Source organism: Petaurus breviceps, unplaced genomic scaffold (assembly GCF_028583685.1).
Source record: "Petaurus breviceps papuanus isolate PSGF00001 unplaced genomic scaffold, PetGlider_PUasm1.0 318, whole genome shotgun sequence".
Taxonomy (NCBI): Eukaryota; Metazoa; Chordata; class Mammalia; order Diprotodontia; family Petauridae; genus Petaurus; species Petaurus breviceps.
This window is the reverse complement of record NW_027186078.1, coordinates 149,107-173,464: the sequence shown is the minus strand read 5'-3', so window position 1 is coordinate 173,464 and position 24,358 is coordinate 149,107. Positions and strand designations below refer to the sequence as shown.

Below are 24,358 nucleotides of genomic sequence, written 5' to 3'. Positions count from 1 at the left end.
ACAACAGAATAACACACACAAACAAAAAATTAAATAAAATAAACTGCTGTCATCATGATGTTATTGAAAAATGTCACATTTTTCTCCTTGTGGCCATGTACAAGGATAAAGAATAATTAGCTAAAGAGGAAAGTTACCTAATTGAAGCCTAGACATTGGTTAACAAATGTCCTCTAACATAGTGTTTAGTTAGATATAGTGTTTTCCTAAAGTCACCTAATTTACCTTAGTTAATAAATGTTTTTCAAAATATAAAACAATGTTGAAATTCATGCTGAAAAAATGTGAGAACTGGACCAGAAGGCTGCCCTTTGAAAGTTAGGAACTTTCATGAATATGAAGTCTATAGTTCATATTCATGTGTCAGCCAGCACCATACAATCATGGAGTGGCAGAAAACATCAATCACAGATGGAGTGTTTGAGGAGGTAAAAATACCCACTTACTAAAGCCAAGATTACCAGGACATGAACTCTCTAAGTTCAGTTCATGTGGCAGACACCATACTACCATCCGGTTGCAGCATACTTAAATCACACAGGCAGTATTTTGAGAAGCAAAAGGATGTTCCTTATAAGAGCTTAATTTGCAAAGTGAACACTATTACTAAAAGTACATCAAAGAGTTTTCTTCTCCAGAATAACTTTTCTAATGGTGAATAAGACTGAAGTGCTGGATAAAGATTTGATCACAATCATTATGATAAAAGTTTTGTGTTTTTTTTTTACAACCATATAGTTTGTTGCCAGTGTGATTTTTTTGATGCTGAGTAATGGAAGAATGCATACTGAAGGCTTTTCCACAAGTGTCTTCCTTCACAAGTTATCTCCAGAGTGAATTCTCTGGTGTCTTATGAGGTAAGACTTCAAAATGAAAGTTTTCTCACATTTTATGCATTCATAAGGTTTCTCTCCAGAGTGGATTCTCTGATGCTGAATAAGGTTTGAAGATGCACTAAAAGTTTTTCCACACTGATTACACTCATAAGGTTTTTCTCCAGTGTGAATTCTCTGATGTGTAATGAGGCTTGAACTCTGGCTGAAAGCTTTCCCACATTCATTACAAACATAAGGTTTTTCTCCAGTGTGAATTCTCTGGTGGTGAATAAGTGACGTTCGGTCACTACAGGCTTTTCCACATTCATTACATTGATACGGTTTCTCTCCAGTGTGAATTCTCTGGTGTCTAAAGAGGCAAGATTTTAGAATGAAGGCCTTTCCACATTCATTACACTCATAGGGCTTTTCCCCTGTATGAATTTTCTGATGTTTAATAAGGATTGAACTCTGGCTGAAGCATTTTCCACATTCATTACACAGATAAGGTTTCTCTCCAGTGTGAATTCTCTGATGATGAATAAGAGATGTTCGATCACTGCAAGCTTTTCCACATTCATTACACTGGTAGGGTTTCTCACCAGTGTGAAATCGCTTATGTTGGATAAGGTTGCCTTCCTGGCTGAAAGCTTTTCCACATTCAGTACACTCATAGGGTTTCTCACCAGTGTGAAGTCTTTGATGAAGAATAAAGGCAGTGCTCCGAGTGAAGGCTTTCCCACATTCAGTACACTCAAATGGTTTCTCACCTGTGTGAAGTCTCTGATGTCGAATAAGGTTTCCCTTCAAACTGAAGGCACTTCCACATTCATTACACTCAAATGGTCTTTCTCCAGTGTGAAGTCTCTGGTGTCGAATAAGGTTTCCTTTCAAGCTAAAGGCTTTCCCACATTCTGTACATTGATAGGGTTTCTCTAAAGTAGGCATTTTATGGTTTTGAATAAGGGATAACTGTGTGTTAAAGGTATTTCCACATTCATTAAATTCATAGGGTTTTCCCCCATTAAACACTTTCTCCTTCTTGATAAGGATTGATGTCTGGTTGAAAGTTTCTTCATTGGCATCACATCCATTGGGTTCCTCTCTGGTGTGAATTCTCTGAAGTTCAATGAGATTTGAATTCTGAGTAAATGCTTTCCAATATACTTTAGTTTTACAGGGCTTTTCTTCTGTTTGTTCTTTCTGATATGTAATTAGTTCTGAATTTGGTTCAAATATTTGACCCATTTCATCACATTGCTGGGGTCTCCATTCTGAAGAAACTCTTTGATACCTTACAGGGGTTATGCTCAAATTGAGATTTTCCCCAAATTCACTATATTCCTGATCTCTTTCCAATATGAGGGGTTTTTGATGGACCACTGGCACTGGTTTAAAACCTCTCTTCTGGGAAAAGAATGTTCTCAGGTTCCTCCCTGCAGGAGATCCCCACATTTCCTTTAACCTGTCCTCATTTTCAACAGATTCTCCAAATGTGGGTCTTTGAGACACAAATCCTCTGAGTCTATGCAATATCAGATTCTGGCACTTTATCTCATCAGAAATTTCTTGTTTTGGAGATATATCCTCACTCTCAGTCTGGGTTTCACAATCTGAAACAGTGAAAACAAAATATAAATATCATCTGCTTTATTCAAAAAAGGACATTTTGTGGGGCATAAATAAGACAATTACATAAAAATCTTCTAAATGGACATGCTACTGACAAATCTCAAGCTAGCTTCCCAGAATGGAGAGGGGTATATAGAGATGTGTAAATAAGACCATCCAGTGAGTGGTCTATCCTAGATACTTTGTGAACAAGATACTCTCATCACAGTGTTTTAATATAAACACACCTACCTTTCATTCAACAAATACATATTAATTGAATTGAACTAAAGATTTACTAGAAACATGAGGCTAAGGGAGGATAGAAAAACACACTTCAGACAGGGACAGGTCTAGAATAAATAGTCAAGACCATGTGTTAGGGACAAGGAGAGGTCTAGAATAATAGTCAAGACCATGTGATAGCTAGAGAGGTATATGTTTATCTGTGTTAGAGTTACTTGCTTGAGAATGTCTGAAAGGCAACTGAGGAATTGGATTTCCATAGTTTGAAAGTGACCCCTGTGGGGGGAATTCTATCAATTATCCTCATCTCCTACTTACAGGAACAAATCATAGAAATCTGCCTGGTAATACAACATATCAATGTAGAACAAGTAGAGAAGGATGGAAGAAATGACATCAAATTTAAATTCGGCTCTTTGTGATTTCTACCCCTTGCTCCTACTTCTTCCTTCTGGGGTCAAACAGAACAAGTGTAATCTCTCCTCTACACAAAAGACCTGCAAATAACTTGACAAGAGCTATCATGTCCTCCTTGAGTCTTTTCTCTAGGCTAAACATTCCAGTTACTTCCATTAATCTACATTTGCAGTGGACTCATGGCCTCTCAGTTCATCAATTCTCTTAATTCTCATGAACTGTTACTTTTATCCCACTTGAGCTACCTACAGGGGCAGTCACATCTTAGAGCTCAGAATCTCCCCGACTGTGTCATTTCCATGACCATGAACTCCGAAACTCTCTTCTCTTTATCATAATCTTTATCATTCCATCTTTTCTTGTCTCACTCTTCTAAAACCTACTCTTTGTTTTCATTGTGACTTGAAGTCCCTCTAGCTCTTCCTGTTCTACTACTTCATCACCCCTACTTACGTCTTCCATTCTCAGTCTTGACCCAGTAAGTTAATTAGTTCCACTATGTATTTTCATCTAACTTTAATATTCTTGTCCTGTCCTTCATATCATGCTAATCCTCAACTCTGAGCCACTTCCATCAGCTGCTTTTTCTGCTTTTACTCCTGACTGTTGCATGCTGTTGAATGATGTTACGAAACCACACTGGACTGGATTCTACCACAGACTGATGCTATTTAATCTCAACTGCTCTTCTCCGCTGCATTGCATCTTTATATTTTTCCTTGACTGAATCTCTGTTATGTCACCCAAAGCAACTGTCTGAAACCTTTTCCTTTCTTAAGTCTACAGTATAACCTCCTGAACCTCCTCCTTTCAATGGATGACTGCCTACACTTTACTGATAAAAATGAAGGTCATTCACATTTCCCTTACTCCATCTTTACCTCACCTCCTATGTATAATATCTAAGGAAGAAGTAGAACTTTTTCTTATATTGGCTAACCCCCTTCTACTTATATCCTTGATCCCAATTACTCCTGTCTCCTTTAGGAGCCTGACCCATCACTTATTCCCTTACTTTCATCTTCAATTTCTCCTGACTCCTTTGCCCACAAATACAATGAGTTCTCCCATAACTCTTCACATAACCATCCCTCTGAAGTTAATCATTTTATATTTTTATACCCTTTCATTGCCAAACTAATAGTGTTGTCTAGGGGCAGCTAGGTGGCACAGTGAATAGAGCACCAGCCTAAGACACTTAAAACAGAAACTAGCCATGTGACCTTAGGCAAGTCACTTAATCCCAATTGCCCTCCAAAAAGCAAAAAAAAAAATATAAAATAGTGTTGTCTATACTCACTGCCTCCACTTTTACCACCTGTTCATTTTTTTTTTTTTTTTTTTTGCTTTTTGGAGGGGGGAAGGCAGGGCAATTGGGGTTAAGTGACTTGCCCAAGGTCACACAGCTAGTAAGTGTCTGAGGCCAGATTTGAACTCAGGTCCTCCTGCCTCCAGGGCCAGTGCTCTATTCACTGCTCCACCTAGCCGCCCCCACCTGTTCATTTTGTAAGCCCTTTTCAACATGGCCACTGACCATACCACTAAAATTACTCTTTAAAAAGATACTAATGAATGATTCCTTGTTCTTTAAAAGACTGATGACTTTTGTTCTTATATCACAACCCTGCAAGCCTTTAACAAAGATTAAAAAAGGGGGGAAGAACAATTTAACAAAACCAACCAATATATCACTTTAACTAAAGTTATATACAATATTCTACTGCTTCTGCAATGAAGGGAGAGAGGTGCACTTTCTTACCCTTCTCTGGGGTTACGTTTAATTAGCCAATGACATCACCTTCTCAGATCACAGAATCTGTAGGTTTTAAAGGACCTTAGAAGTCATCTAGTCCAGACCATCTCAAAACAAGAATTCCTTCTACAACATTCCCAACAAGTTATCATCCAAACTTCTGCTTGAAGACCTTCTGTGAGGGGCAACCGCATGCCTTCTGGGGTAGCCCATTAGGAAAGGCTTTCTCACACCAAGCCTCAGTGTGTTTCTTTACAATTTCCACACATTATTCCTAGTACTCTTCTCTGGGGTTAAACAAAACAAGTCTAATATCTTCTATATAACCCCTTCAAATACTTGAAGACTTATTATTACCTCTCCACCAAGTCTTCTCTTTCCCAAGATAAATATCTCCTAGTTCTTTCAAATGATCCTCAAAAGGCATATTCTCTAGTCCTCTCTTCATCCTAGTCATTCTTTCTTTGAGGATATACTCCAGTTTGTCTCTGTCCTTCCTAAAATATGGTATCTACGATTGAACACAATATTTCAGAAGTAGTCTGACTACTGTAGAGAGTATGGCAGGACTATTTATGTCCCTTATCTACTGCCTATGGTTTATGAAACGGTTGACTGCCCATGCCCTTTCCTTCCATATACCAATTCCTTCCTTGGTTTCTGTGATACTGATCTCTCATATTTCTTAATACTTTCTGAGTACCTTTGTGGATCTTCACTAATTTCTTTAAAATGAGTATCCAGGGATTAGTATGTTCTTGTTCTCTCTCTCCTCTTACATTCCTATAAGTTTAATTACCTCTATGCAGATGACTCTTAACTCTGTATATCTAGTTTTAATGTCTCAGGCCTATATCACCAACTGCCTGCTGAACATCTCTCTACCTGGATAACCTAATGGCAACTCAAATTCAGTGTGTCCCAAACTGAACTCATTATCTTCTCCCCTAAACCTGCCTATCTCCCAAATCTCTTTCTGCTGAGGGAATTACCATCTTCCTAGTTCACCCAGATTTATAATCTCAACATCATCCTTGACTCTTCCCTTTCTTTGATTCTCTCCATATCCAATCAGTGTCAAAGTTCTGTCAAAACAACCTCTACAGTATCTCTAACACCCTTCTCCTCACATGACCATCACCTTAATGCAGGCTCTCATCACCTTTTGCTTGGGTTATTAGCTGAACTACACACACACACACACACACACACACACACTGAAAAGAGATTTATGTATTTTTCCTAATTTTATCCTATTAACAACTCACCAAGGAAGCTACTATGAGTATTTGTTCAGTCACATTGCTGGTAGCAGAGGGTAGGATTTGAACCTAGGTTTCTGTTATGTTGCCTCTAATAATGTAAGTTCTTCTCAACTGGTCTGTCTGTAGTCCTGTTCCCCCAGACCCCCTTCTATAATCCACATGTTTCCAGTCAGTCATTCTTATCATGTGCCAGGAGCTATGGTAAATAAGCACTAGGGGTACAAAGAAAAGCAAAAACACTGTCACTGCTTCCAAGGAGCTTATATTCTAAAGGAGGAGGAAACAGGTAAATAACTATGTACATATAAGGTACATACAGAACAGTTAGGTCATTTTAGGAGTGGAAAGAATAGGGAAAGGCCCCTGAAAGAGGGGCATGTGAGCTGCATCTTGAAGGATACCAAAGGAGCTGAAAGTCATCTAAGGTTGATGTCTAACTCTATTTCTCCTCTATTATACTGGCTCTCTGATGCCTTTATGAAAAAATGCCAACTCATGAGTCTAGCTTTTAAAGATCTTCTATAACCAACCTCCAACCTACCTCTCTTCCCCATTTTAATATCACACCCCTTCAAGTCCTCTATTGTTCATATTGTACTGCTAGCACCTCCCTGAACTCAATATTCTGCTTTGTCTTTGAGCATTTACACAAGGTATCTAATCCTGCCCATGCCTTGAATGTATTCTGTCCATATAGTTGCCTTTCAGAATCCTTGTCTTCCTTTAAGGCTCAGCTCTGATACTAACTCCTCTGTGAAATCTTCCCTTATTCTCCCAGTTTTTAATTAGTGCACTGCTAGTCCTTAAATCACCCTGTATTTATCTATAACACAATATCTCCTACTCTCCCCAAGAAGTCTATAAACTGTCCCTGAGGGTTTTTGTCCTTTAAGCCCCAAACTAGAACATTGTTCTGCAAGTTCAAATGTTTGTTGAAATGAATCAAAATTAGATGTATCTCTTGGAGAAGAGGAAACTTCAGGGACAAGATAATTGTTTTCAAATTATCTATGTAATTCTCATGTGTAAGATAGACTAGACTTATTCTGTGTGCTTCCTGACAACAACAGGGCTATAAAGGGATAAGTTTCAGTTTGGATACAAGCAGAATATGAGTTCTGGGTAAGAGCACACACAGAAAAAAATTTGATAGATGCCGTACAATTCTGAAGGTACTTGCAGAATCAATTTTCAAGATACTTCAAAGAAGGAAAGAATGGAAAAAATCATGGGCAGTGTCATGACCAAATAAAAGGCAACAAAGATAACAGCAACTCAATGAGGCACATGCCTATTTTATCATCTTCATCACGTCTGTATGAGAATGGTTGATGTATATCTTGACTGTGTCCTTTATCAACACAGTAGAAAGACACCAGCAGGCATTTCACAAGGGATATTATATAACAGTAAGAATTTCACAGTTACACAACTGGTCAAAAAGTATAGAAAAGACAATATCCTTCTGGGTCTGTTTGTGGGTTACAAAAAAGCATGTGACATGGTAGTACAAAACTCAGACATAATGCCTCCCATTCACAAAAGCTTCTACCATGAATATGCATGAAGCATAGAAGATTCCTTCATAGCTATATAACCAGAGAAATGTTGAATGAAGATATAAATACCAAATAATACATAAATGAGGGAGATGTATGCTTGCCACAGGTGTTTGCCATGGTTGTGGAAGATGTCCTGGGAGATCCCCAATAGGAGAGCGATTCCCATAAATGGTGAGGTCCTTGAGATATTTTGGTTTATAGACTTAATTGTTTTGACTGCATCTACCTAAATACTGAGGAGTCAGTCCAAAGAGACAGGCCTGGCAATACAAGGGGGCAAAGTGTTACCTATTGCTTGCATCATGATATGCGGAGATGGATGAGCAGCTCAGTGAATTACTCTGGACAGACCTCCTGCAGAGGAACAATATCCTGGGCCCAGAATGGAATAGGATCACAGATCCAAAGATAAAGAGGAAAGAGAGAAACTGTACAATATTTTTGATGATCCCAAACTACGAGTTTGTGATTCTCTGGGCTTCAGAATTTCCTCATCTGTAAAATGAGAAGATTTCTAAGATACCTTTCAACTCCAAATCCTATGATCTCTAACACACACAAAAATTATTTTTTTAAACATCAATATTCTCCATGTGATGCTTTATGGCTGTGGATTATGAAAAATCACAATCTCAGAAGAATTACAATTAGTGGTGACCCAAAGAACAATACAAGAACTGCAGAGTGGGATATAAGCAGACTGCAATGTATGATGACTGGAGTATAAGAAATGGCATGAAAGTCATCATCCAGTAGGCATCTGATCAGAAAAGGAGGTAAGCTGGTCATGTAATGAGTAGGAAGAACTGCTACACTGATGCTCATGAAATTAAAAAAACAAACAAACCCCAAACCTAGAGGAAGACCACCAGAACATTGGATACTATGTGAGGATGTACCTGAGAATGCGGATGTGAATAACATAGGCAGAGGAGGTTTGAATACACCATGATTGATACCAATGGAAAGAATACCTAGATCACTGAGAATAAGGCTGACAATACTGAATTTAAGAAGGTAGAAACAAGGGGAGGTAAAACAGAATAAATGCAACTTCAAATGAGAATGAATAAAGTTTTTTTTTTTAGGTTACATTGGGGCAAACAGAAAACAACACATGGAGACTATGGGATGATGGGGAAAAGGCAAAATTACCCAAACCTTACTTGACTGCTTTTGTTTTTGGTTATGGAGAATGATCTTTGGACAGTCTTTGTTTTTTTTAAAGGCCTACTAGACAAGTAGATAAAGGGATATAGTATACCTAGATTTTAGTAAGCAATTAATAAAGACTCTTTTGCTTTTCTTATGTTCAAGGAGATATTGGCTAAATAATATCAAAATTAGGCACATTCAGAACTGGCTGAATGAATAGGCCCAAAGAATACTCCTGATTAGGTCAATGTCATCTCTAGAGAATTGCCACAGGGATCTGTCCTTGGACTGAAGCTCATCCAAAAGAAGGTAAGCAGGTTGGTGAGGGGATCAGATGCCATGCCATATGAGAAACAGCTGAAATAATCGGAGAGGTTTAGCGTGAAGACATGATTTGAAAAAGAAATGATTGCTATCTTGAGGTATTCAAAGGACTGTCACTGGGAAGAAGGGGAATGGGAAAGGAAATAAGCATTTATATAGTTTCTATAATGTGCCAGGCACTGTGCTAAGTGCTTTGACAAATATGATCTCATTTTAACCTAATAACAACTCTCTTAGGTAGGCATTACTATTATCCCATTTTACAATTGAGGAAACTGAGGCAAACAGAAGTTAAATGACTTGCCCAGAATCACACAGCTAGTAAGTGAGGCTGGATTTGAACTCAGGTTTTCCTGGCTCCAGGTCCAGTGTTGTGTCCAATAAGGTGAAGCAGACTATCTCCCTAGGCAGCCCATTCAACTTTTGGACGACTCTAATGGGTAAGTCATTTTTCCTTTTATCACTGGAAGACTTCAAAAGGTTGATCATTTGGGCATTACTATTACTATAGTGAGGATTTCTTTTTTGAATATGAACTGAACTATATGCTTGCTGAAATCCTTCCCAACTCTGATATTTTGATTTTGATGGGATGACAGTCTTGTTGTGGACTTTACCCACACAAGGCATTTATGGAATATATCTTTATGCCAAGGCAATCTGCCAGTCTATGTTGTGTGAATCCAATAACTATGTACAGCACATTGTTGAGCATACAGGAGACATGCAGTAAATATGTGTTCAGAGACTGAATGAAGGAAAAGTTCTCACTCACCTAAGTAGTCACCTCTTAGGACTTTTTTCTCTTCAGCTCCTTGTGTGTCCAAAACCCAAGGCTCCTCCCCTCGTTCCAGCTGAGATATCACATCAGGCTTAGTCACTTGGAATCCTGCTCATGGAGAAGGAAACTGGACCTGGTGGATTGTCCTGCATACACAGACTTTCCCCAAATTCATTGTCAGCCTCTCAAAGGCAGTGTACATGGAGATTATGACAAGAAGGACCTGAGCACAATCTGGAAGTATCTTAAGAATCTGTACCTCTGAGAATTCACAGGGCATAAGTATATTGTTGATGTGAGTACAAAGGAACAATTAGCTTATGCTTCCTGTCCACACTAGCTGGGCAGGTAATTTACACCTCTGGGGATGTCTGGTAAGAGTCCTGGGCCTAGGGCAGGGTAGAGTTTCTTACAACAAGTTTAGAGAAGGGAGAAAGTGCAGATTAAGGAAAAGCTTAAGGAAAGTACCCAACTCCACTATATCTATCAGGCATGTTTACAAGGAGCAGAAATACTACACCTCTTAGCATGGATTAGAAACTCATATGAGTTCTCTAGACTGTTAAATATTTAATGGGGTATATTTTGTTTTAAAACAGATAATAATAATAAGTTTAATCTAACAAAGGGTTTTCATTTGAAATTTTTTGACTATCACATAAATTATGAAAATATACGGAGTGGTTTAAAGATGTAACTGCAATATATTAATATGAGTCAACTATCAGTTATCTGTTATATGTCCCAAACCCCAGAATATGGTTAGTTTTAATTTACAAATAAAGGATAAATGAAATGTAACTGTTAAGGAAACATGAGAAAGTAATAGTATTTAAGCCCAAAGATGTGGTTAGAGAAATTTTGCTATTTGAGGTAAAAATTCTTAGGACTGTAATTTACTATTGTTTTGAGTTTTGATTATGGAAATGGTGGTCTGAATTGTCATGAAGCCAACAGTAGAAAATGGCATAAGCTGCAGTCTGGATGCCTGTCCCCAGGAAAAGGCAAGGGGATGATCTTGGCATGGCCTAAGGTAGAATCCTCTTGACTTAGTTTCCCCACTGTGCTATTTCCTTTCTGAACGGGAAATTTCTTCATCTGATTAATTCTGATCCTAGCCTTTGATATGCTGTGACTACATGATTAGCTGTCAGCTATGACTGATGCCTGAAATCAAATAGAGCTAAGGGAGGTTTTCCCCCTGCTGTGGTATATGTCAAGTTAATCTGTGCTCTTAAAGGGACACTGTTATAACTATATTCCTCCTTTTCCTTTCATAACAAATTTCCATAATCTGGGCATGTAAGCCATAAAAGTTTTGTAATTACAATATTAAATCTGATAATTAAAAGGTTGATGCAGGAACGTCTCTGAATTAGTATAATAGGAAGCAAGTATGAAAAATCTTATGATTTTAATCTGTCTTTGTTGTCAAATTACAATATAGGGATGGCATCCTCCTAAAGGGGGAAACTAGACAAAATAATAAGACAAAGATGTAATAGAAAAGTTTTCTAATTAGAGTGTTTTCTCTAAGAACTATATACATATGTATATGATTGGCTTCTACATGTATCTAGTATAGAAATTCCATGTATTTTTAAGATTAAATAAGTAAATTAGATTTTTAAGAAATATGTTTTAGTAATAAGATCTCAAAATTGGAGTAAGAATTTACATATAAAATTGTATTGATAATTGTAAAGAAAGTAAAATTATTTCCCCATTTTAAAGTATCTGTCTGATACTTTTAAAAGACAGAAGAATCCATTTTACAGTTAGAACCTCACAATTTTTTTTCAAGTTATTTTGATTTGTAGAAAAGCCAAATCTGAGTCCTAGAAAAGCCTTACCCAGTGAAACAATGTTGTCATAATTCTCCAGCATCACATCCCTGTAGAGACTCCTCTGATCAGGGCCCAAAAGATGCCACTCCTCCTGGGTGAGATTCACGGCTACATCCACGAATGTTACAAGGGCCTGAAATAAGAGATTCCTGCTGCAACCACAGAAAGGCTTCCAAAGTTTAGCACTAATGAGAGGAGAAAGAACCTTAGACAAGAGGAATATCTGATGGCATGAAGGTTCAGCAGCAGTGTGTATGTGATTGTGAAAGTGTGATGAGAAAGGACTATTGAAATAGTACAGACAGTGACAAAGAATTGGAAATTGAGGGGAATCTCCAATTGGGGAATAGCTGAATAAGTTGTGGTATATGATTGTGATGGAATATTATTGTACTATAGGAAACAGCAAGCAGGATGCTTTCAGAAAAACCTGGAAAGACTTACATGAACTGATGCAAAGTGAAGTGAGCAGAACCAAGAGAACACTGTACACAGTAACAGCAATACTGTATAATGATCAACTGTGAATGACTTAGCTTTCTTAGCAATACAATGATCCAACACAATTCTGAAGAAATTATGAGGAAAAATGCTATCTACCTCCTGAGAAAGAACTCATGTAGTCTGAATGCGGATCAAAACAAACTTTTTAACTTTATTTTCTCTTGTGTTTTTTTTTATTTGTGTTTTCTTTTACAACATGGCTAATATGGAAATGTTTTGCATGACCATACATGCATAACCTATATGAAACTGCTTGCCTACTCAAGAAGGAAGGAAGGGGAAGAAGAGAATTTGGAACTCAATTTAAAAACCAATGTTAATGATTAATGTGGAAATATGTTTAACATGATTGCATGTATATGACCTGTATCAGTTTGCTTGCTGTCTTGTGTAGGGGGAAAGGAGAAAAATTTGGAACTCAAAATGAATGTTGAAAACTATCTTTACATGTAATTGGAAAAAAATAAAATACTATTAAGAACCAACATTAAAAATTGTTTTTACATGTTACTGGGAAAAAAGTATTAAAAAATAGTACAGGCAGGAAGTGATGAGGTCTATGTGATTCTGCATGTGTGCTGATTACAGGCAGTGGTACATACATGTATATGTAAATAAGTATCTGCACACATGTTAATTATGGAAAGAAGTGTGATACAATGTGCATAAGTATTTGCTTGAATGTCTATTAATCACAGGGAACTGTATGTGAAACCCTGAGTAAAAGTGATGTTTGCATGTATGTTAATTATAGGGATAAGGGAACTCCCTTACTCAGATGAGATATGAGATGCAGCAGTGATGGGGTGCTGGAGGGAGAGAGCTTACCTTTCGCTCAGTTGGAATGAACTTGGATGCCATCATCTGATCTCAGCTATCCTTTGGGTGTTCAGCAGGAACTCTCACTGAAAGGAGAAAAAGGAGAGAGTTAGAAAGGAGTTCTGTTTTACAATTCCCCAGTCCTCCCCTCAAGAGTTTACAAGGTGACTTATCGATTGAACTGTTGTCAGTTTTAATTATGCGTTCTAATTGTTACAGACTATGTACCAATTTTGAGTCTGACATACTACACATGCCTACTGTGGATTTGTTTAATTGTAAGCACCCTGAATTGTGTCTAAGATAAGAGTTGAGGGAAATACACAAGGAATGTTTAGAGGAAAATGAGTATACTAGTTTGGTGAGAGTAAGAAATCCTGCAAGTGTCATCCCTAACTCCCGACTATCTCTCCCCCTCCTCTCCATACCCAAGCTGCTATCAAGGCCTGTCAATTTCACGTTTGCGGCAACTCTCAAATATGCCTCCTTCTCTCCTCTGTCACATCCACCCTCCCAGTGAGGGCCCTCATCATCTCATAGCTAGACTACTGCAATAGCCTGCTGGGCAGTTAGATGGCATAGTGGATAGAGTACTGCACTTGGAGACAAGAACCTTCTCTTCCTGAGTTCAAATCTAACCTCAAGATCCTTATTAGCTGTGTGACCTTGGGCAAGTCACTTAATCCTATTTGCCCATTTCCTCATCTGTGGACAGGGAAATGGTAAACCACTCCAGTATCTATGCTAAGAAAACCCCAAATAGGGTCAAGAAGAGTCGGACACAACTGAATAACAACTGAATACAATAGCCTGCTGGTGGGTCTGCCTTCCCTGTTTCTTTCCTTTATGATACATCCCCCATTCAGCCACTAAAGTGATTTTCCTACAGTGTAGGTCTGTGTCATGCATGCCACACCCCAAGATTCAATAAACTCCAGTGGCTCCCTACAAGAACCTCTAGAAAAAATCTTTTGTTTGGTGTTCAAAGCCCTTCATAACTTCGGCTCCAACCCCACCTTGCCCTTTTCAGTCTTCTTACACCTTATATAACCCCTCCCCATCCATACTCTTCAATACAGTGACACTGGCTTCCTTGCTGTTCTGCAAACAAGACTCCAGGCTCTAGGACATAGGCCAACTCTCATGCCTGGAATGCTCTCCTTCCTAACCTTCACCTCCTGGCTTCCTTCAAGCCCTAGCTAAAATCCCTATAGCATACTTTCTCTCCCATTAGATTGTGAACTCTAAAAGGGCAAGGAATATCTTTTGCCTTTCTTTGTGTCTCAATATTTAGCATAGTGCTTGGCATATAATGCTTACTGATTGATCAGATCAATTGTAGAATTTGTGGAAAGGAATAAGGTGTAAGGTAGAAAGGGGACAGGTTGTAAAGGGCTTTAAGTGCTAGATGATTTTACATTTGATCCTGGAAATAAAAGAGAGCCACTGGACTTTATTAAATGGAGGTGGGGGTGGCTTGTATGTGTGAGACCTGTTTAGACCTGAACATTAGAAAAACCATTTTGGCAGCTAAGTGAAAAACAGACTAGATTGTAAAGAGACCAACCAGAAAGCATTTGCTATAGTCCAAGTGAGAGGTAAAGAGACTCCAAACTAAGGTAGTGGCTATGTGAATGAAGAGGAGACATGTGTGAGGAATGTTACAAAGGTAGAGATGACAAAATTTGGCAACAGATTGAACATGTAGGGTAAATATAAGTAAGGAGTTGAAGATAACAGCAAGGGAGTAAGTCTGGGTGACTGGAAGGATGGTAATATCAGCAACAGCAATAAGAAAGATGAAAAGAGGGGAAGATTTGGGGAAAAGATACTACACTCTGTTTTGGACATGCTGAGCACGCCTTTGGACATCTGAGATGTCCAAAAGATAGACAGTGGAAGACAGAAAATCAGGAGAAAGATTAGGGTTGGAATCAAAAATCATTTGCATAGAGGTAATAATTGAACCTACAATAACTGATAAAACCACTAGGCATGAAAGTATAAAGAAAAAAAGGAAGACACAGGACAAAGTTCTGAGGGACAACCAAAGTTAGTGGTCATAAAATGGATGCAGATCCATCAAAAAGACTCAAAAGGAGTGAGTGGTGAGATAGTCAAGAGGCTATTTAACATTATAGCCATTCAGTATTAAGGATCTGTGTCTGTGTACTGATTTGGATGCATCCCACAAATTTGGAAATGTAGTATTTGTATTATCATTTGATAATGATTTGAGGTAACACTACTGTTTCTTTAATTGCCTATTTAATTATTTAATACTTTTCAGCTTCCATGTGGGCCTAAACCTTTCATTCACTGTATTTTTATTTCCTACTAACCTGTCTAAAATCTGTGATTTTCTCTAATTACCTGTTTTCCCATATGGACCAGCAAACAATTAATTTCTGGGTGATTTACACATACATTAGAAAATACTATGTTGTCTTTTCCTTTGAATTTTTTTTGATTGGAGATATCCTGGGGCAGTGAATAAAGAACTGGATCTGGAGTTTGAGAATGGGTTCAACTCCTGCTGCTTACACTAACTAGCTGTACGACTTTACGGGCAGGGTAGATACATTACAGACTAGAAGTTCTCAGGTGGGAAATACAATCTAAAGAGAAAATCATAGATCCACTGATTCACTTATATTAAGTTTGCAGTATCCTAAAGTCTATGAATATTTTCCAGTCAAATTATTGTCTAGTCACACCTACTTATCTTTTATTTGTTGAAGGAAGGTTCTGAATCCAAGTATAAGACTTTATGTTTATCTTGATTAAATTCCATCTAAGAACCAGGCCAATTTTGTAGCATTTCTAGATCTTTTTGGATCTTGACTATCACCCACTGTATTAATTAAGTCTCCAAGTTCTGTAAAATTTTGCAAATCTGAGAAGTAATGCTATTTATGCCTTTATTCAAGCCACTGATAAAAAATGCTGAATACCAGGGGCCAAACTCAGAACTCGGGACTCTCCACTGAGAGTTCGTTTCCAGGTGATACTGAATAACAGTTAATGATTTCCTTTGGGATTGTTTAGTCAATCAGGTCTAAATCCATCTAACTCTATTTTTGTCCAGTGAAATTTCTCCATCTTTTACATAAAATAGCCTCAAACCTTTTGCTAAATAAACTACAATAAACTGTATTTCCCCTCTTGCACACTTCCCTATTACTGCCCAGTGAAGTGCCATCCTCCAAGTCACCAAGTCTCTCTACCTAGATGTTCTCCTTGACTCCCCATTCTCTCACCACCTACATCTGATCTGTTGCCAAGGACTGTCAATTTTACCTTTGTTGCATCTCTTGAATATGTCTCCTTCTTCCCTATGACACTGCTACCACCTTAGTGCAAGCTCTCATCATCTCATGCCTGGATTACTGTAATATCCTACTGGTTGATCTGCCTGCCCCAAATCTCTCCTCACTCCAGTCCATCCTTCATTTGCTTGTCAAAGTGATCTTCCTAAAGAGGAGGTATGACCATCAGACTACTCAATAAATTCCAAAGGTTCCTTATCACCTCCAGTATCAAATATAAAACACTCTGTTTGGTGTTTAAAAGACCTTCAGAACCTGGTCCCTTCCTTTCTAGTTGTCTTATACTTGACTCCCATCCTCATACTCTGTGCTCCAGTGACACTGACCTTGCTGTTCTTCCCATAAGACACTCCATCTCCAAACTCTATGTCTTTTCTTTTCTTTCTTTTTTTTTTTTTTTAAAGCAACTGGCGTTAAGTAACTTGCTCAAGGCTACACGGCCAGTTTTTTGTGTAGGTGTTAAGTATCTGAGGTCAGAACTGATCCCAGGTCCTCCCAAATCAGGGGCCGGCGCTTTACTCACTGTGCCACCTAGCCACCCCCAAACTCTATGTCTTTTTATTGGCTGGAACTATGCTTAAAATGCTCTCCCCCTCCTCACCAAGTCTCAGCTAAAATCTCATTTTCTGCAGTAAGCCTTTTCCAGTCCCTTTTAATGCTCACATTTTTCTGAGATTATCTCCAGTTTATCCGTACATATCTTATTTGTACATAGTTGTTTTGATGTTGTCTCCTCTTTTAGATTGTTAGTTTTTTTTTTTAAAGCAATTGGGGTTAAGTAACTTGCTCAAGGTTACACGGCCAGTTATTTCTGGGTGTGGTGCTAAGTATCTGAGCCCGGATTCGATCCCAGGTCATCCTGACTCTGGGGCTGGTGCTCTTACTTGCTGTGCTACCTAGCCGCCCCAAAAACTTGTACTTTTTTTTTTTTGGAGGGCAATTGGGGTTAAGTAACTTGCCCAAGGTTACATGGCTAGTTTTTTTGTGTGTGGGTATTAAGTGTCTGAGGCCGAAACCGAACTCAGGTCCTCCTGACTCCGGGCTAGCATTTTACTCACTAAGCCACCTAGCTTCCCCTAGATTGTTAGTTCTTGAAGACAGAGACTTTTACCTTTCTTTATACCTGCACTACTAAGCATAGTGCCTGGCACACAGTATGCTTGTTGACTTGATCTGTATCATTGCCCTGATCTATCAGTCTCCTGTGAGAAAAGGAAATGAGATTAGCTATTCTTAATGGAGGATGCTTCCTTACTCAATATTTACTAGCTATCCTTGTTAATAACTCATTTTGTGATTTTGTCAAGAAATTGAAAAGATGCTTATGGGTATATAGTTTGTAGATTCTATTTGTTTCAGCTTTAAAATAAAAAAATCAGGGCAAAATATCTTCTTTGTTGGTTCAGCATCTCTCCTGTTCTCCATTATTTTTCAGATCACATCACTGACACAGTAGTTCACTTACCACATATGCTGATTCTGTCAGTATCTAGAATATGGTTTGTCTGGGCATAGTGAAACTAGAGTGCAAATAGCTATTTTCTTCCTACGTATATTGGATTTCAAATCCCCATGATCCATGCTATTCTGCTTTTTTCAGTTTATACAAATCATTCTTCTTGGCAGAGAAAACAGAATTAAGCACGAGCTAGTTCTCCTCTCCATCATCAGTTACCTTTCTACCCACTGAGAACCACAGTTCTATCACTTCTGTAAGTCTCTCTGTTCCCCTACCTGATATAGCTAAAAACAAAACATAAACAAAACAAAAAAAGCTTCTGCTGTTCTTAGTATCACATGCCAGCCTTGGCAAATTCTAAGAGTCAGATCTCCTAGCTTAATTTTTATAGGATCATGATAGGCTTTTATAGTTCATCTGGCTTTACTTTTACTTTCTGTACATGTCTTTTAAAAACTGATATTAGGTTTTTTTTTTAAGTCACAAGGCTCATATGGCGGGAGGGGGCACAGATATGTATGTGTGTGTGTGTGTGTGTGTGTGTGTGTATGGAAACAAAAGATACCCAAAAAAGTAAAAAAAAACAAAAACAAACCAAACCTAAATTACTTTATTAAGTTCCTGCCCATCCACTTTAGTTATCAGGCTATCGGTGGACATGGGGGGTGTGAGTTAATCCCTTACCTCCCACAACTCTGGCCTAGTGGTGCAGACCTAGACAGCAGAAGCAACACTAGCTCCCCAGGAACACTGACTGGAGACCCAGCTATCAGCTCTTGGAGCTCCAGGCAAGAATTTTTCAGATCCTGAGACCTTGGAGACCTTGCCTTTCTACCTTCTGGCTGGGGGCTATTAGCTGTTTTTATACTCCAGACTGCTTTTAAGCCATTCTGAGAACTGCTTCTCCCAATGTGTATTCCAGTATGATTTTAGTAAAAAGGACTGTTTAAACCCCATCTTAGAGTGATCCATTTATCCTGATTGCAGAATACTGACCCTGACACAAAATCTTTTTGCATTTTCAGAATTTCCTTCTTGAGAGCTTCCCATGCCTCACAAGATGACTTTTCTTAAATCTGCTGTCCCCAAATCTATCCTGCAGGTTAGCCTATTAGCAGCTTTCTTTCTTCTTCTCTATCACAGATGGAATGGTTATTTCCTCCCAAAGTTCCTATCATTTCTACCCCCAATAACCAATTTCTTTTCATTGATAAAAATTGGATCCAGAAACTAACTTCCTTGCATTGTTTCTTCCACCTTTTGAAGGATGAAATTATCACTAATGCAAACCTTTAAGGAAGTCAGCTGCTCTGTTTCCCAAAAAGAGAGAACTCTAGTAAATGTTAACATCACCGAAGCTCCATTTTTCTACTGTCTCTCTGCACTGCCACCCCCCATCACTACTCAATCCCTTCATGCCAAATTAGCCAAACTAGTGAGCTCTTTCCTGCAACTTCTTTCTTCTTTTTGTCTTGTTAGACTATAACATAGAATGGTGTAGCTTTTTCTGTCTCTTGATTGTCATTTGAATGCCTGGTTTCTCTCCTTTGGTTTCTGGATCTTCCTCATACAAAAATATTTCCTGAATATACAAGCTAACTTGGTCTCTACTTCCCCTACCCCTTGACTTTTATTGATCCTGTTTCTTCTGAATAAAGCATATTCTTTTTCAAACCCATATTCCTGCCATAGGTCTTATCTGCAAATACAAGTGAAAACTAAAAGGCTAAATTTGCTTCCTCTCATTAGGATATCTAGTTCATCTTATCTAAAGAGGACCTGCAGAGGATCTTCACCTTTTTTGTGTCATAGACCCTTTTGGTAGTGAGTCTGGTGAAGTCGACCTTCTTGGAATAATGTTTTTAAATGCATAAAATAAAATATACAGAATTAAAAGGGAAACCAATTGTACTGAAATGCAGTGATTAGCATATTAAAAATAACAAGTTCACCTATTTCAAGTTACAAACTTCTGATCTAGAGAAAAACAACCAGGATGGGTCTGATTGAATTAGATAAGGGTCTTGTGGTTGTACCATGTAGATTCATTGAAGGAAACTAGTGATGCTTAACCTGAAGAAGAGATAGCTAAGATAGCTATATGATCCTAAATACTGAAAAGCCTGGATTAAATTTGTTCTGTTTAGCTCCTGAGTGCAGAACTAGGAGTCACGGCTAGAAGTTTCAAAGGGGCTGATTTAAGTTTGATGTCCTAACAATTGGAGCTCTCCAAAATGGAAAAGGAGTCTCAGTCTCTTCTTCATAATGTGGGATGACATTACTTGTACTGCCTACCTCCTAAAGCTGTTGTGAGGAAAATCTGACTTTGTAAACCTTACTGTACTTCAGAAATGAAAGATAGTAGGCTTATGGTTATTTGGGCAATGAGGGAGCAGAGAGAAGGGATAAAAAACCACGAAAGCTCTATCCTTGAGCTCTGCTAACCTCCAAGACTAGCAACTCTTTTGCAGTTAAATAGCTGAGTCAATATACAGGTCAGACCCATGCATTTATTCTGGCAAAGAGTTCCATGAACCAACTTTAAAGTTGTCCAAGGTGAGACTTGAGCCCACATCTACCCAACTCTCAGTTCAGCTCTCTTTCTTTTTTAAGCAATCAGGGTTAAGTAACTTGCTCAAGGCTACACGGCCAGTTATTTCTGGGTGTGGTGCTGAGTGTCTGAGCCCGGGATTCGATCTCCAGGTCGTCCCAACACTGGAGCTGGTGCTCCTACTCGCCGAGCCACCTGGCCGCCCCTAAGCAATTGGGGTTAAGTAACTTGCTCAAGGTTACACGGCCAGGTGTTTCTGGGTGGGTGCTAAGTGTCCGAGCCCGGGATTCGATCTCCAGGTCTTCTCAACACTGGAGCCGGTGCTCTTACTTGCTGTGCTACCTGGCCGCCCCTAGCTCTCTTTCTTTTAAGCCTCTCACAACAGTGATGAGAGACTTCAATTATCCAGGTACCTTCAGCAAAGCAGAGAAGTTAATCATTGCTTGGCTTGCCTTAGTGATAACTGCATTTTTCAAAAAGTGAAGGAATCAATAAAGGGAAATTCCATTTTGGATATGATTTTCACCAATAAGCAGGAACTAGATGTTAGGTTGAAAATGATAAGACTATCTAAGGAAGTAATTACCCTCTCTTAGATGATAAGCTAGCGAGGAAGCTGGGGATAGTTGGACATGCAACCTAGAGTTTTTAGGGAGGAGAGAATCCAAAGAATTTAAAAGAATTATGGGTAGGATTCTATAGACTAAAATCTTTCAGGGAAGTAAGCCTTGGAGAGATGGGGAAGAGGATTTCAAGAATGAGATATTGAGGATACAAAGGCAAACAATTCTGATTAGTAGAAATGAATCAGTTGTTTAAAAAGATGGATAAGAATGCAGAAGAAACTCGTTAACCAACATTTTCAAAAGATATGACCAGAAGATGGAAGTAAAGGCAAAGAGATTAGACAATTAAGGACAGAATATTGGGAAACATGAAAATTAAGCAGCTGGTAAGAAGGGAAAGAGTATTTAGAAAATAAACTGTACAAAGGTTTACCCTTGTTCTCTGAGCATGCTGGTAACTATGTGTCTTTTTTTTTTGTGTAGATGAGGTTTCCCAAAGAATATCCTTTCTACCTTTTTTTGTGCATATTTTCATCCCAGTGTGCCCTACCCTCAGCCTGCCTCTGCTCTGGAAATATGTACTGGAACTGAGGATCCTTTGCTTTCCCCTCCCCACTCTCACCAGTCCAAAAGATTGAACCAGCATATATCTGGGGTGAACCTTAGGCATTCATATTCACAAAGATTTAAATTCACATTGAGATAAGACAACAGCAAAAATAGGAGTTATAATATCAAAGACTACACAGAAATGGTACCTTAAGTCTGAATGCTGGTAGAAGCATACTTTTTTTTTTAAACTTCCTTTATTTTTCTTCTGGTCTTTTTTTGGTCTATGTTTTCTTTCACATGACTAATATCAAGATATGTTTTACATGACTGCACATGTATCACCTATATCAAACTGCTTGCCTTCTCAGTAAAAGGAAAGAAGAGGGAGGAGAATTAGGAAGTCAAAATTTTAAAAAACAAATGTTCACATTTTTTATATGTAATTGGAAAAAAAGAATAAGTTACTTGGAAAAAAAAGAAATGGTACCTTAAAAAATGTGACACTGAGGAAGGAAATGGAACAATATGAGAACCCTGAAGTCAACTCCACAGAGAAGGAAAAAATGTCAAAGGACCCCTGTTTGCTGAGGCAGGAAAGGAAGGGAAACTTAGTCCAGTGAGGAAGAAGCTAAATAGAATCAGATGACTTGTTCTCAGAAGAGTCACAATCATAATATCCAACTTCTTGATGTTGAAAGGCTCTAAGTAGTTTTAAAACAATATAAAACAGCTTTTTTATTTCATTTGAAGAGAGACTTGACAACTACATATAGTAAGTTTGTGTGCAATGAATGAATGTAAGTTCTCTGTCACTTACCTGAGCAGTCACATTCTTATACTTTCTCCCTTCAGGTTCCTTTGTGTCCACATTTCCAGGACCCACAGTTCTTCTCTTCACTACTTCTGGGAGCTCATACAAGGTTTGAACATTTAAAATCTTGCTTGTGGGAAAGAGAACGGGATCTCTGGTGGCTTATCCTGGGAATCCAAAGCTCAGTCCTAGCTCCTGGGTCTTCAGGGGAGAGAATGAAAAGGGCATCATGTAAGGAAGGTTGAGGGAATCCTGAGCATCCTTTGTTTGGTGCCTTAGGACTGTATTCCTAGGATCCTTCAATAACTTTTCCTCCATTAAAGTCCATGCAATCTGCTTATATATTATGCTCTCTCCATCTTTGTGGCCATCATCTATGAGAGGTGTCAAACTCAGGCTTAGAGTCAAGGTCCTGTCCAGATTAAAACTAATTGGGAAATACTTAGCAAAAGAAATAAAAACATAATATGAAGTAGATAATGTTAATTTGTGCTTTTTTAGGTCAATATGTGGGCAGTAGGGATCCTTTTCTTTTTGAATTTGACACCACTGCTCTACAGTCACTCTAGTTATTTTTTCAACTTCCTTACTGATTCTGAACTGGTTTATAAGTATTCCTAATCCTAGTTTTTGTCCCTGGAAACGTCAATATGCATATTAACAACTCTCTAACACCATAAACACACAATTCCTTTACCTTTTGGACTCTAAACTTCTTCTCTACCCTTATGCAGCCATACACTGGCATAATCATATGCCAGAGAAATCTCAGAACTGAACCTCTAACACCTTGGACTTTGAATTTCTATTTTTAGGCCATAATCTCTAATTCTTCCATCTCTTCCTCACAATAACCCTATTCTTCAGTCTCATTGTGATCTTTAGTCTTTTTAATGTCTCCTTATTGCCCTCACTGCAGTTAATTCCAAATCTAGTCTTGACTGCAGCCTCAGGGCTGTATTCCTAGGATCCTTCAATAACGTAATGACTCACTAGCCATAATCCTAGAATTCTTCACCCTAAATGAGAACCTCCACAGTTCTGAACCTAATACTTATGGTAATTCCCATTATCCGATTTCAGTTATTCATTCAACAAGCATCTATGAAGAGCTTACTATGCTATGTGCATTAGCTATAGGCACAGTGTTAGGTGCAGATTTCTGTTCTTGCTCCAAAGGTACCAGAGACAGCTGGAGGAAGTCACGCAATTCCACTGATTCACCTACTATAAATTAGAGGTCAATCTCAGATGAGGTTTCATTGCTCCTTTGTAATCCTCCTATCTGAAACCTTTTCCTCTCCCAAGCACCCAAAACACAACCTCAGCCCCCCCAGTCAGACAGATCAATGACTTCCAACGTCACGTCGACTGCCCTCTTTTGCTTCTCGGCATTATCACCTTTTCTTTCTCCTGTCTGGAGATGTCACTATTTCTGACCAGAGCTAACCATCTCCTCGTGCCCATGATCCATGCCTTCTCATCTCCAGGCAAGCATGCCCTGTCTCTTGTGCATCTTTACGGAGTACCTCACGGGTGTGTTGGAAGGAGGGCACTTGGTCAACAATAAAGTCGGATGGGGGCTCCTATGAGGACAACGTAAAGGCCAGACTCAAGGAATGACACCTGGCATTCGAGGCCCTCCGCTGTGGGGCCACCCTCCCTGTCCAGTCACGTTCCTTTACTAGGATAAGAGGAAGAGCGCTCACCTCTAACCTCACGCCTGGAGACTGTGGGGAAGAGGAACGGACCCGAGAGGCAGCGGGGCTTGGGGCTCACCCTCCGCTCCGAGGCCCCACAGACAGGGGACAAGGGGAGATCGAACACTAAACGAACCTGGAGGGTCCGGACCCGGAAACCCCTCCCCACCGGAGAAGCCGGACAGCCCAGACCGGAAGTAATGCTTCGACTCCCACCTCCACCGTGAAATCCGCCCAATCCAAGCCCCCGCCTGGCCCAGAGCCGCTCTAGGCCGCGCGGAGGACAAGCGA

General features: G+C 39.0%; 2 protein-coding genes across 2 annotated transcripts in view; both read right to left on the bottom strand.

Moving 5' to 3' along the window:
- The window catches only part of LOC138167878 (large ribosomal subunit protein uL2), a 241,962-nt gene that overhangs the window by 204,410 nt on the left and 13,194 nt on the right, over window positions 1–24,358 (bottom strand). The gene's annotated exons all lie outside the window — the stretch shown is intronic.
- LOC138167870 (zinc finger protein 879-like) lies at window positions 710–24,350 on the bottom strand. The gene is made up of 6 exons (XM_069096845.1): window positions 24,077–24,350; window positions 22,374–22,568; window positions 13,109–13,185; window positions 11,783–11,909; window positions 9,924–10,037; window positions 710–2,428 (listed from the first exon to the last, which is right to left on the bottom strand). The coding sequence occupies exons 3-6, from the start codon at window positions 13,142–13,144 to the stop codon at window positions 816–818; spliced, it is 1,890 nt and encodes a 629-aa protein (XP_068952946.1). The 5' UTR covers window positions 13,145–13,185; window positions 22,374–22,568; window positions 24,077–24,350; the 3' UTR covers window positions 710–815.